Source organism: Pempheris klunzingeri, chromosome 7 (assembly GCF_042242105.1).
Source record: "Pempheris klunzingeri isolate RE-2024b chromosome 7, fPemKlu1.hap1, whole genome shotgun sequence".
Taxonomy (NCBI): Eukaryota; Metazoa; Chordata; class Actinopteri; order Acropomatiformes; family Pempheridae; genus Pempheris; species Pempheris klunzingeri.
This window is the reverse complement of record NC_092018.1, coordinates 2,968,929-2,981,296: the sequence shown is the minus strand read 5'-3', so window position 1 is coordinate 2,981,296 and position 12,368 is coordinate 2,968,929. Positions and strand designations below refer to the sequence as shown.

Below are 12,368 nucleotides of genomic sequence, written 5' to 3'. Positions count from 1 at the left end.
TTATCCACCGTGTGGTTTTCTCTCACTCCAGAGTCAGAGGCAGAAGATGTTTTATTCACTGTCAGTCTCTCTGCTCTCTCCATCTCTCTGGCCTGTTTAGGAGCTCTCCTCCTCGCCGAGGATTTATTCCTCTGTGATGTGTTTGTTTATTCTTCTTCTTCTCCTGTTTTATTTTTGCCCGAGCGGAGTGAGTAGCTCCAGTTAATTAATACTGGGCCGGGAAACAAACGCTTCTCCGCCAAACTCAACACTCCACTTCAGAGGCCCCGCGGCTGGCAGAGCGAGATGGGCGCAGGGAGATGGGATTTATTCATTAGCAGCCTGCAGTAAGGTATTACACCTCCGCTGAGAGGCCGCAGTGCTGAGCGCTGTCCTCGTTAACGCCCTATCAAAGCGCGGTGGCGTCAAAATCGGCGGGTGAATCATCGGGCCGTCTGATCCACCGCCCGGTGCTCCCATGGTATCATTTTGTAGTGCTGGACTTGTTTCTGGTTCCTCTTTTGGACTCATGATGAAGTGCAGCTCGACGCCAAAAGTGCTCTTGTGAGGATATGCAGTCATTTTTACAAATAAACTAGATTTTGGTTATTTTTGTTAGAAAAGTACAAAGCGAAGAAGAGAACCATGTACTTTTTCTTGTGGCATATGTTTTTAAAACCCACACTTGTTTGGCCAAACAAGGTGAATCCATTATCTTTTCAGGATGCACACTGTGTTAAAACATCCAGCTCTTTAAATCCACAATGAGGACACATTGAAAGGTGATGTTTTGGCTGCGGTGGCCTGTAGTGTAACAGATCTAACACTGATATTTGGGCAACAAGTCCTCCAATGACAAAATATACATCACAGGAGCAACATGTTGTTGTTGTTGTCGTGTGTGGGGGGGAAGTTTTACTACCCACGCAGCCACAGTACAGAAGCCAGGATGTACAAATGTGGAAGAACTGTCTGAGGAGCTGATTTGGGAAATAAGGAAAGTGTTGTATCCTCACGCTTCGACTGGCAGCACGGAGAGAGCCGTGGGTGTGCAGGTTTACAGAAAACAACAGGTGCACGACAGGTTTTCTTGCAGCGGCGCTATAATACTGGTGGCTACTTCTGCGGCTCCCTCTGATACCTGAGAGTCGCTATCCGCAAGGTCACAAGAGGACGCTGAACAGTGGACCGATGCCACCTGCACACACCTGAGCACAATCCCTCACAACGCCAACCGGGGTCAAATCCATCAGCCAGGAGTCAGTGGACTCACAGAGGACGTTCACATCTGACTCCAGAGGCCACATTTGAACAGAGACAGGAGTCCTTATGTGTTATCACATGACCAGAAGTGCATATTTAAATCACATGACAGCAGCTAAACCAACATGTCAGATTATTTGGTCAAACAACTAATTTTCTGCAAAGGTTTAACTCTGGAAACTGAAAATCTATGAAGGTAGAAAGAAATATTTACTCGGCTTTGAGTCCAGGCAGGAATTTGGATGCCGTCCTTTTTACAGTTTCTAAATAAATAGTCTCCACTTACAGTTTCCCTTGTTGTTGGATTTCTCCTGCAACCAGCGGCGTCTTTAGCTTCACTGGGAGGAACCAACACAAACACATGAATCGCACCTGAATTTTCACACTTCGTGGAGTTTTCGCTCCGTCTGTTTAGAGTCAGAGATTTAACGGGCAGGACAACCACTAATCCTCAAATGTGAAAACAATGCAAATTTGAAAAAAAAAAAAAAAAAAAAAAAAAAACACACGCTGTGCCTGACGGAGTGCAGTGAAGGATGAGTCACTGCTTCTCCACACATCAAGGCGAAATAAAAAAGAAAAAAAAGTCTTTTGTCAAAGTCAAACTTGCGGATCAGAAAAGCTGCTGATGCGTCTCCACCATCTTCGCTTTCACTGATGCGCGAAAAAAGTATTTTATTTACCCATAAGTCTTTTCACATCCTCACCAGCACAATCTCAGACTCACCGTGCAGCTCAGACACATCTCTGCTTATTTACACACACACACACACACACACACACACACACACACACACACACACACACACACACACACACACACACACACACACACACACACACACACACACACACACACACACACACACACACACACACACACACACACACACAACATCACTGCGTCAACATATTAAAGGCTTTTGCATATTTTAGCCACCACTGTCACTCTAATATTTAATATTTCTGAATCACTAACTTTCTTTGTAGGGTACCTTTAACAGCAGATGGTCCACAAAACAATCATCAAAACAATAATAAAATAAAACAAAAACAAACTTGAGGACGTTCAGAGTGAAAATCAGTATTTTTTTAATATTTTTTGTCATTAAAAGTGTTTTGAACAGACGATTGAAGGTCGTCAGCCAAGTCGGGCCGCTGGCAGATTGTGGTTGTGGATTCTGGGCTGAGAATCAGTCTCCATTAAAAGCAGTTGGACCAGTGTGGCCCCCCCGCAGTCAGACCGGTATTTGACCTGGTTGTTCTAACCAGTATGATGCCAGGTTTGTGCCACTGTCGGGCTTTAAACATTGCCAGGGTTGTATTCACCAGAATTTCAAGCCTCTGCAAGGTTATTTTTATTACCATATGAATGGAGACCCGTGACGATCTGGAGGCAAAACACACTTAGAAATCTAAAACAGGGCTTTTTCTTTTTGGAAAATTGTCAGCCATTATGAAAACCATACCTGGGAACATGCAAAAACACTTATTGTTCATTTTTGATGCCTTAAAATCAAAAAGTAACCTCTATTAACGCTTAAAATACTTTTGAAGCCATGAAAATAGTTCTTGTTTCATGTTGCAACACTTTGAAACATCTGCCTCTTGCATTTCTGCTCCCAACCCAACACAGTGGAAACAAAGGGGAATTGTAATTTGGGTAAATCAGCCCTTTAATCCTGCCACAAGTGAGAGACTGGAGGATCTTACACGCCCGGCGCTTCAGCGACACCTTCCTCCTTACCTTCCTCAGTCTCGTGCCAGACGATGCCCTCCAGGTTGACGCTGGTCCCGGGCTGGCAGGGCCCCAGACAGGCCGAGTCGCCCTCCAGCGCTCCCGAGACGCCTCCGTCCTGGGTGTTGGTGCCTACGGACCGCGTCCTCACCGCCAGCTGCTTGGGGTTAGAGGTGGGCAGGGCCGGAGGGGAGAAGGAGGGGGCCGAGGGCAGAGAGCACCCTGGGGCCCCGGGGTGGCCTGGAGCAGGGGGGGCTGGCACTGTGAACATGGGGTCCACCTGCAGGGAAAAAGAAGAGGCTTCATCAAAAAAAAAAAAAAAAATCTGAGACTGAAACCGCCACGCATGGAGACGTGTAATTCTACTTCACTTTACTTTTGGTTTTAATCTTTCAGCTCAAGTGTCATTAACTTTAATGAAATTTGGGTCCCTGGCTGTGCTGAATACTTCTGAAGAAAACCTCAGGAGAGACGGAGAAACATATAAGTAAAAAGATTATCAGTGTTAGTTTAATATTACTGATGTGAGTGCATTATTTGAATGTTGGCTCCCACTGCACAACGCAGGGACATTTTAGAAGAGGAGACATTTCCTCCAAATGTCATATCATTCATTATTCTATCCCCAGTCTGCACTTACCAACTTCCTAATACTGAGTGGCAGCTAATCATCATTCAGCTACATCCAGACTTAGAAAATCCCCCCCCCCTCTATTGCCACTCATCATGACTGGTGGAGTCTGTAGGCAGAGATTTCACCCACTAGCTCACTAGTTTTTCCGGGAGGATAAATTATGCTTCAAACCAACACATACATACAGAAGCTGCACATTATAATTAGTCAAGCTGCCACTTTTGCACAGAGCAACTTGGCAAAAAATCTGCAACAGTATAATGAGGCAGCATCACTGGAGCCCATCCAGCGCGACTATAACAACAAAAATGGATCCTCTGTTGACTCAGAAATGAGATTTGTATGCTGTTTAGGTCTGCTGTGGGGATCGGGCTCCTCCAAAATGGGGTTCAGCAATATGCAGATTTATTGATTTCAGTGGACTAAAAGCTTTAACGAGACATTAAAGGGAAAATCTGTTTTTTTTTTTTTGTCAACCTGGTTGTTTTTCTCATATTTCCGTCCTTTGTGCCAGTCGTTCTTTGGACCTTTTCCTCACCACTTGGCAAGAATGATAAATTGGGGAGCGGAGCCTCCTACAGTTTTCCAACAAGCTTCATCTCATACAGCATTTATGAGGATTTTTTTTTCTTGTGTTTATGTTCAGCTGGACTAAAAGATAAAATGTTTGGCATCGTCTGCATTACGCCGAGGTTTCGCAGAAAGCTGCAGGAAGAGCATCACAATCCTCAACACGAACACCGAACAAACAGTCTGTGTTTCCCAAATCTCTACTATTAGTCACATAAGACCACTAATCATAAAGTGAATGTATAAAAATAAGAATACTTTGGTACCAGAATTATCATTTTAGACGAGTTAATGCCACTTTTATCACGTTACAGTTACGGGCAATGAACAAATGTTAAAACTTAGTGTAACTGTGGCAGAAGTAATGTAATCATGTTCATGCTCACACTTTGCTTATGTTTGCTAACTTCAGCCAACGTAAGCTACAGCTCATTAAACCTGCAGTGATTAGTTGATTAAATCGATTAACAAAAAAACTAATTGGCAACTAGAGTTTGTTTAAATCCTTTTTCAAGCAAAAATGGGATTTTCCCATGTTTTCAAATGTGCTGCTTTTCTTGGTTTTGCATTATAGTAACATTTGATGAGACCATCTCAGTCTCCAGGATATTGTGATGATGGTTAATCAACAACAACAATAGTGGTTAGATGCAGCCTTATTAGTCAAACCAGATGAAGTACGGCTGGATCAGTGAAAACCCTGAATTGTGCATCTGATTGCCTACAAAGTAAACTTTTCTCCTGTAAGAGGAAGAATTCATCACACAGCCTCCCTTTAAAGCCACAATCTGCAATTTAAATGTAAAAAAAAAAAAAAAAAAAAAAAACACCAAACAAACATCAGACTGGAAACTGCTGAAACGCTCAAAGTGAAGTCTGGTATTTTATTAACAGTGATCAACAGCTAAATCAAAGTTATTAAAAATTGCAGAAAGTCCCAGAGGCTATAAAAAGCCTGACTTTAGTGAACTTAAAGGTTTCTTGCCTTTGAAAAGGAGATCTTCCCTCAGACTGCCCCGTTGGGTGGCATTCAGGAGGGAAGCTGCAGGGGAATATTGGGTTGTTCTATGTGTGTGTATGTATATATATATATATATATATATATATATATATATATATAGGAGTGAAGTTTGATATCGTTTTTAAAAAGTCTGGCTTCACTGAGATTTTTTCCAAGTCGGCATTCATTGATTTTTGGCACTTTGAGGGCAGAAGACCTTTAGAACAAGCAGAAAAACACCGAGCGCTGACATATTATCACCCCACAGAGTTGTTCCAGCTAATATGTCTGCATTGTAGTGGTGTCAATAAATATAAATAAACCACTTCCACGTATTAAATGAATATCCTGTCGTGTAGTTCGGCATCGGCGCCGATACGGTTTGAGACTTTCTGCACACTGCAGTGATCAGTGATACGTTTTCATACAGTCACTGTGGAGGTCCTCTCAAAGGTAACCAAGGGCGGACCGGAAGATAATTGGATCCGATCCCGCAGAACGAGCTCTCTAACTGATGGCACCCCCACCGCATGCAAACTCTCCACTGCATGCTGGACGATGTTCCTGCTCTTCTTCACAAAACCAAGAACACCGTTTTTCAGTTTTCAAAGCATGTGAGTGATCTTAACCACCGCCATCACCATGGTTACATGTAATTAAATACTAAGTCACCGGTGCCTATAAGAGCCTCGCTCTTATCTTCACCACTTATTATAGTCCCAATTACAACAGCTCTGGGAAATAATTCTGTTGAGAGAGCAGCAGCAATCAGCGATGAAGGATTTTTCTCGCCGTTATGACTCAATAAAGATTAGAAGCTTGACAGATATCTTGCCGCACGATATTCTGGAGTGATTTCCCAGTTTGAAAAGAAAAAAATCTCGCCCAGTCAGGTCTGCAAATACTCGAGAAAACAGCAGAGCTTTGTCACGTCCAGCACGGAGCTCTTCTGTGGCGTTTCCAGATAAAGAAGTTGTGCCTCTGCTGTGTTATTATGAAGATCAGTCAGTTAGTCACACAGGTCGCTCTCAAACCTGACAAGTAAACACTAATACTTTTTTTTTTTTTTCCTCCTCCGCTGCTTCTTTGGAGAGAAAAACAAAAGCGTCAGGGGCGCTCTGGGCTTTAAAGTCCCTCTGCTGTGCCGCAGCTTAAACTGCAGAGGTTACTGCCAAGGTTAGAAGTGCAGCCTCAGCACCTCCGGCTGAATATGAGCAGAAGTTCAATATTAAAAAGGACTCGAGACTGGAAGCGAACGTGATCGGGACGATCCTCAACCATCCTGATGCTCTCAGCGGCGTTTACATGAAGTCTTTTATTAATCTGCAGCGTGGCTGTTTGTCTAAATCTTAACAAAGTGAGTCCCTCGGATGTTTAAGTGGGTGAGATTAGTGATTCTGTTCACTTTAAACCTGATTTGGTGTCTTCAGCTTAAAAAAAAACACAGCTAAAGGTTACAGATGTTTGTTTTTTTTAAAATCACATTTTCTACTGAAGCCTGATTGTAATTAATACGTAATTTCACAAAGTGTACAAGCGTCTTTGATGGTTAATAAGTTGCTGTTGAGATAAGTTATATGAATTAAAGGTAACCCCACTTAAACCCAAGACATCCAGCTTCCCTCTGATGTAGGAACGGCTGCTGTTAGATGTGTCGATGATGATCAGAGAAGTGTGACAACAAACCCCTACTTCCCCCCTACTTCAGGGTTCAGCCTCTCTTCCATATGAAGTCCCATGCTAAGAGTATAAGGGATGTACGCTTAAGACTTAAGTTTCAGCTGTTTGTTTCGTGCACCCTGATAAATAATGCAAATTTATCATGCAAAGTAGTAATAAAACAAAAGGCAGATAATCCCCCGTGCTTCCTGAAACCGTCTGTTGACTCCCACACAGCTGCTGACAAAGACCACTCAGGACTTCTTCTACCAGAATCACAGAGCAAATTAACTATAAGAGAAGAATCACGATCCCCTGTGATTACTGTTCTGCCGTTAACACCTTTCCCTCCCTCGGATACCCAGAATAACAACGCTCGATAGCAATTCACACGGCAGCTATATTCAGCCAGGACACAGAGTCACACAGCAAAATAACAATAAAAACACAAGCCGGCTCCCTCGAGTGCTAAACGCCTCAAACAAATCATCCTTTCTCACTTTGTTTCTTAATTAAAAAAAAATCCTACAAAGAACACAGAAACATCACGGCGACACGACAGAACTTCAGGCAGCTTTAGTATGAAGAGAAACCGGCGTGGATGTTTTCCAAACTGAGGATGTGGGAGAGCGGTGACGCCCGGTCTGACCCTGCCATCGAGATGAGCAGAGCAGCAATCACTGGATTTAGTTCTTCTTTATGAATGTTTTCATCCTCTGTGGCTGACTGTAGAGCAGAGCTGTTGGAGTTTAGAAAGCTAAGGGACTAATTTGGCGGTTCAATGGGAAATTTGGTTATTTGCTTCCTTGCAGTTAGAGTGAGATGAGAGGATTGATGCCTCTCTTCATATCTGTACGTTGAATATAGCAGCTAAGCACAAGAGGGGGAACAGCTAACCTGGCTGTCTCCAAAGCTAACGAAATTTCATCTCGTCTATTTAAATAGCGTCTAGATTTACGTGTGGTTATGTGCCAAACTATTTCATGGCCAGCTAAATAGTCATATGGTGCCTTCAAATGAGGTTGCGGCTACCGAGTGTCTGAGTTCACCTTTGATAATAACACAAACAAACACATTTCAACAGATAATAATAATATTAATAATAATAAATGAAAAGATTCTGTCCACAGTACCCCTACTGGGCTTTTACTTTGAAAGGGACATAAGAAAATATACCTTTCAGTTTTCCATGTATGAGACATGTTCTACAGATATGGACTGTGAAACTATTAAAAACTCATAATCTTGCCGGTTTGATACCAAAACACATCTGTTGTACAGTTGTTTCTGCTGCGAAGCGCATTTGTGTCGCAGAAAAAAATAAATAGGCGAGACTCCAAATCTCTGGCAGTGACCGTTAATTATTTGCTTTCTTATGTTGATTTTTCCAACGTCGTCACATTTAACTACTTTTTAGTTAATAAGAAATGACCACAAAAGAGTCTTTCGGCGTCCATGTTACCGAGCGGCGTTGTTCTGTGTTGTAACCACCTGATCGCCAAGTTTACTGCGCACACGACTCCACCTCCCACCCTGAAACCACAAGCTCACAATTAAACGAGCATTTTAATTAGCGAGCTTTAGAGGTGGATATCGTCATATCTGGCCAGCAGAGCAGTCCGGCCTTTATGCTAAGCTAAGTTAGCAGAGTGCTGGCGTGGCTTCATACTTAGCTTTTCTATTTCTTAGTAAGTGTTGAGCTTTTCCTTTTAATGGCTGCATAACGGATACCACTGCTGTCTTTTGTTTTTAGTGCTAAAACTTGTTAATTAGCCGATGGGTTTTGGCAATAAAACAAAGCATTGGACAAAGTGAAATGTTAACCTGATACTGATCACCAGAGTAATTGGGGTTTGATAATCTGAACCAAATTTCATGGCATCCAATTATAAAAAAAAAAAAATCAATCTCCATCTCCTACAACAGCAAACAGCCTCTTTTCTCTATGACGACGGCCGTTTGAACGCAGAAACCACGTAGCTGCCTGAACTTCACCATCAAAAACACAACTTATTTGGGTTTTTTTTTGAAAGGAGGGCTTCATGTTTACTGCGTCTTTCACTTGCTGTTGTGTCTTTTTTCTCTCCTCCCAAGAACTCACGCTGATTAAAACTCTGCATCACCGTTCTCGGTGCCTCGAGCTTCTGCAATCATTGATTTCACTTGTTGTATCCCACACACACACACACACACACACACACACACACACACACACCCCCGAGTCTCCAATATTTTGTTTTGTGAGCCCGTCTGTGCCTGAAAAAGAGAGACACTCAAGTATTACTGCTTTAACTAAACCACACAGGAGCAAGAAACACACAAAGACCCAAATAACACTAAAATATGCATGGACCCCGGAGCTGTGCACAAACACAGAATCCGTCTTCCTCACTTTCTTTCAGACAAAATCCACCCTCATCCCTGCTCACAGACTCCGTTACAGAATCAACAGACAAACTAATAAACCTCTCTGTTATTCCACAAGATAGATGTTTTAGTGGATTTTTTTTATTTCCAGCTCTCCCAGACAGACGTGATGCTCCGAAACTAAATAAAAGCACTCGGCAAGATCACAGGAATACAGAAGACAAAAGTACGGTGGCAATGTTTATTTCTTATCCTGTCATCTCGAGAGCCGATTACAGACAGTTAAATATCTCATTAAGTTGGGATTACAGAGTTGTTTTGTTTGGAATCAACATTTCAATAAACCAAACAACGGTCCTGTTCTCACAATAAGGTAATTATCTCCACTAAAATCATGTTATTCATCACCACAACTACCTTCTATTACCTTCTGTATCTGTTCAAATACCGTAAGAAGACAAATTTTTGTTTACTAAAGACATAACAGGATAATTAAATCGTAACCACAAGAAAAACACAAATGTTTTCCCAAGATCACAGAATTACTTGGAGATAATGGGGATCCATTAATTAGCCGCAAACCCGGCTAATTATCTTTATTACCAACAGTAACTACTTCAAGTTACTTCCAAAGCCGAGAGTTGGCATATCATTAACTAATAAATACAATATTTAATGGAGGCGACATGAGGAAAAACCCTGTGGAGGACCGGAGCGTCACAGTTCAGCTTCTCTGCTCTGTTTTATCTTTACAAGCTTCATCATCATCATAAACTGCTTCCCATGAAATATACAGTGAATATCCACAAACGGAGCGACTACACAGCGTCTGTTATAACATTTGTGTCTGTTAACTTGGTCTCTGTGTCTGATCAGGATGTTATAGAGTCATAAACGGAGGCCGACAAGAGCCAAAGAGAGAAAAGCCTAAAAAAAAATAAAGCAAGACGAGCCGACTGTGGCCTCTGCTCTGCTTCATAGTTCCAACTGTTCCACTGTGATGCACGACGAGATAAAACCAATCAACTGGCACCAAATATCTGTCAGGTCAGACTGTCGGGTTATTTTAGTTATTTAAGTTCTTACAAATGAACTTCAGATTCACTTTGGGTCTCTATTAGCTATTTATCTAATAAACTCTCCTGGTGACAGATTTATCTACTGTATGTTAAAGCAGGAAGATCCCCTTCGCTTTTAGAGAGACGGAGGACGGAGACCTTTTGAACTGTTGTGTTGCTGTGCTCATGTTTGTGGTAAAGCATCATTTAGTTTTGCATGATTAACTACATCCTCTCACGTCACCTGCTAGCTGATCTCAGCTTTTTTAGCATCGCTGGCTAGCTTGACGCCACTAATGCGACTTTTGAGTGCGTCGTCTTTCTAATTAGGTCATTTTCTTTTCAAATTTCAAATTATCGTGAGTGTAATTCATGGCGCAAATGAACAAAATGATTTGTCTCTCCCTGTCAAACGCTGTGTATGTTTTCTCTCTTCTCAGGAAGAGGAGGGGCTTTACTCCGGTTTGAAAGACAAATCCATCACTGGAATTGTAAGCATGTAGGCTACACAGTTTACAATTACAGTGATGGATTTGTGTTTCAAACTACAGTAAAGTCTCCACACGGGACTCACTGACAGGTGTATCAGCGGGAAGGTTAGCGGAGGTTCAGCTGCAGGTTCGAGACTAAATCAGACACACAAAATAAAATGTTAAATTGGTAAATCTATTCTACAATACTTGTAGATCTGGATAAAGCCGTGCGTGTGAAATCGATCTCCCCCCCCTTTAAATCCACCTCAGCGGTGAGAGGCAGAGGAAGCACTCGGGGAGAAGAAAACAGATCACAGAAAAATGTGCTGCAGTCAAACCTAAAGCAGCTTCGACTTCAGACGTGCTGCAGCTTTGTGTCGAGGTTGAATCACAAACAGCCGCGCCGACGCTGGATTTACCCAAATTAATCAAGGGAGAGAGGGAAGTTGGGTGTCAGGGGAGCCAGCTGAGTTTTCCATTAATTCTGCCACTAAAATCTATAATTAAAAAAAAGACAAATTTTTTATCTTAAGTTTTTATCCTTTTTTTAAAAAAAAAATCTTCAATCACATATTTATGTGCCGCAGCTACAAAGGAATCCTGTTCTGTGTTCAAAAAACTAAATTCAGTGATTCAATTATTCATCCCTCCCTCCCTCCCTCCATCCATCCCTCCATCCCTCCGCCCTCGTCCAGCTCTGTTAATGGCCGACACGAGTGTTTACAGAAGCCGTAAAACTGAATTTTGTCGACTCGTTTGATGAGAAAACGCCGCCTGCACTGGATTTATCTGCTCTTCTTCCTCCTCCTATTTTCTTCCATCTCTGCTCCTCCACTCCTCCATCACTCAGCCTGTCTCTCTCTGTCGTCCAGCTACCTTCCCTCTTCCTCCCTTTCCTCCTTCATTACATCTTCTTCTCTATCCACATCCTCTTTGTCTTTTACCTCATCCTCTTTTCCTCCATTTTCTTTCCTTTTCCTTTTCCTGTTATCTCTTTCTTTTCCCCATCTCCATGTCCTCCTTTCCTCCTCCTCCTCCTCCTCCCTGTTCCCTTTCTCCCCTCTCTTGCCTCATTTTGCTTTTCCTCCCTTTTTTCTTCCCTTTTCTCTTCTTCTTCTTGTCCTCACGTCCCCCTCCTCTCCTCTCCTCCCCCTCCTCTTCCTCTTCCTCCTCCCCTCCTATTAAATCCCCCAGTGAGCAGCCACACTGACAGTTTTTTTCCCAGACAGAAATCATCCCTGTCTTTATTGTCAGGCTGCTGAAAGAGGAGGCATTGTGTGTGTAGTGTGTGTGTGTGTAGTGTGTGTGTGTGTGTGTGTGTGTGTGTGTGTGTGTGTGTGTGTGTGTGTGTGTGCAGACAATCTGTGGTTCGTGGAGTGTGTGTCTGTGTGTGTTTTTTGTGTCTGTGCGAATGGTAGCCATCTTTTTTTTCCCCATTTTCTCTCTCCAGCCTCGCTCGTCTCTCTTTTTCACTCCCTACAGTACCATCATAAGAGCGTGCACACACACACACACACACACACACACACACACACACACACACACACACACCACTTACCTTCCTATTGAATGACAAGCTCTAATGGCGTGACATTACTCACTGACATAATAACTCCTGCTGCTGCAA

At 42.6% G+C, this 12,368-nt stretch overlaps 1 protein-coding gene across 1 annotated transcript in view; it reads right to left on the bottom strand.

Annotated features, from left to right (window-relative positions):
• Positions 1–12,368, bottom strand: part of znf608 (zinc finger protein 608) — a 49,997-nt gene that overhangs the window by 23,790 nt on the left and 13,839 nt on the right. Inside the window, exon 4 of the mRNA XM_070834437.1 lies at positions 2,990–3,260. Coding sequence (XP_070690538.1) covers positions 2,990–3,260 — 271 coding nt within the window. The remainder of the gene's footprint in view (positions 1–2,989; positions 3,261–12,368) is intronic.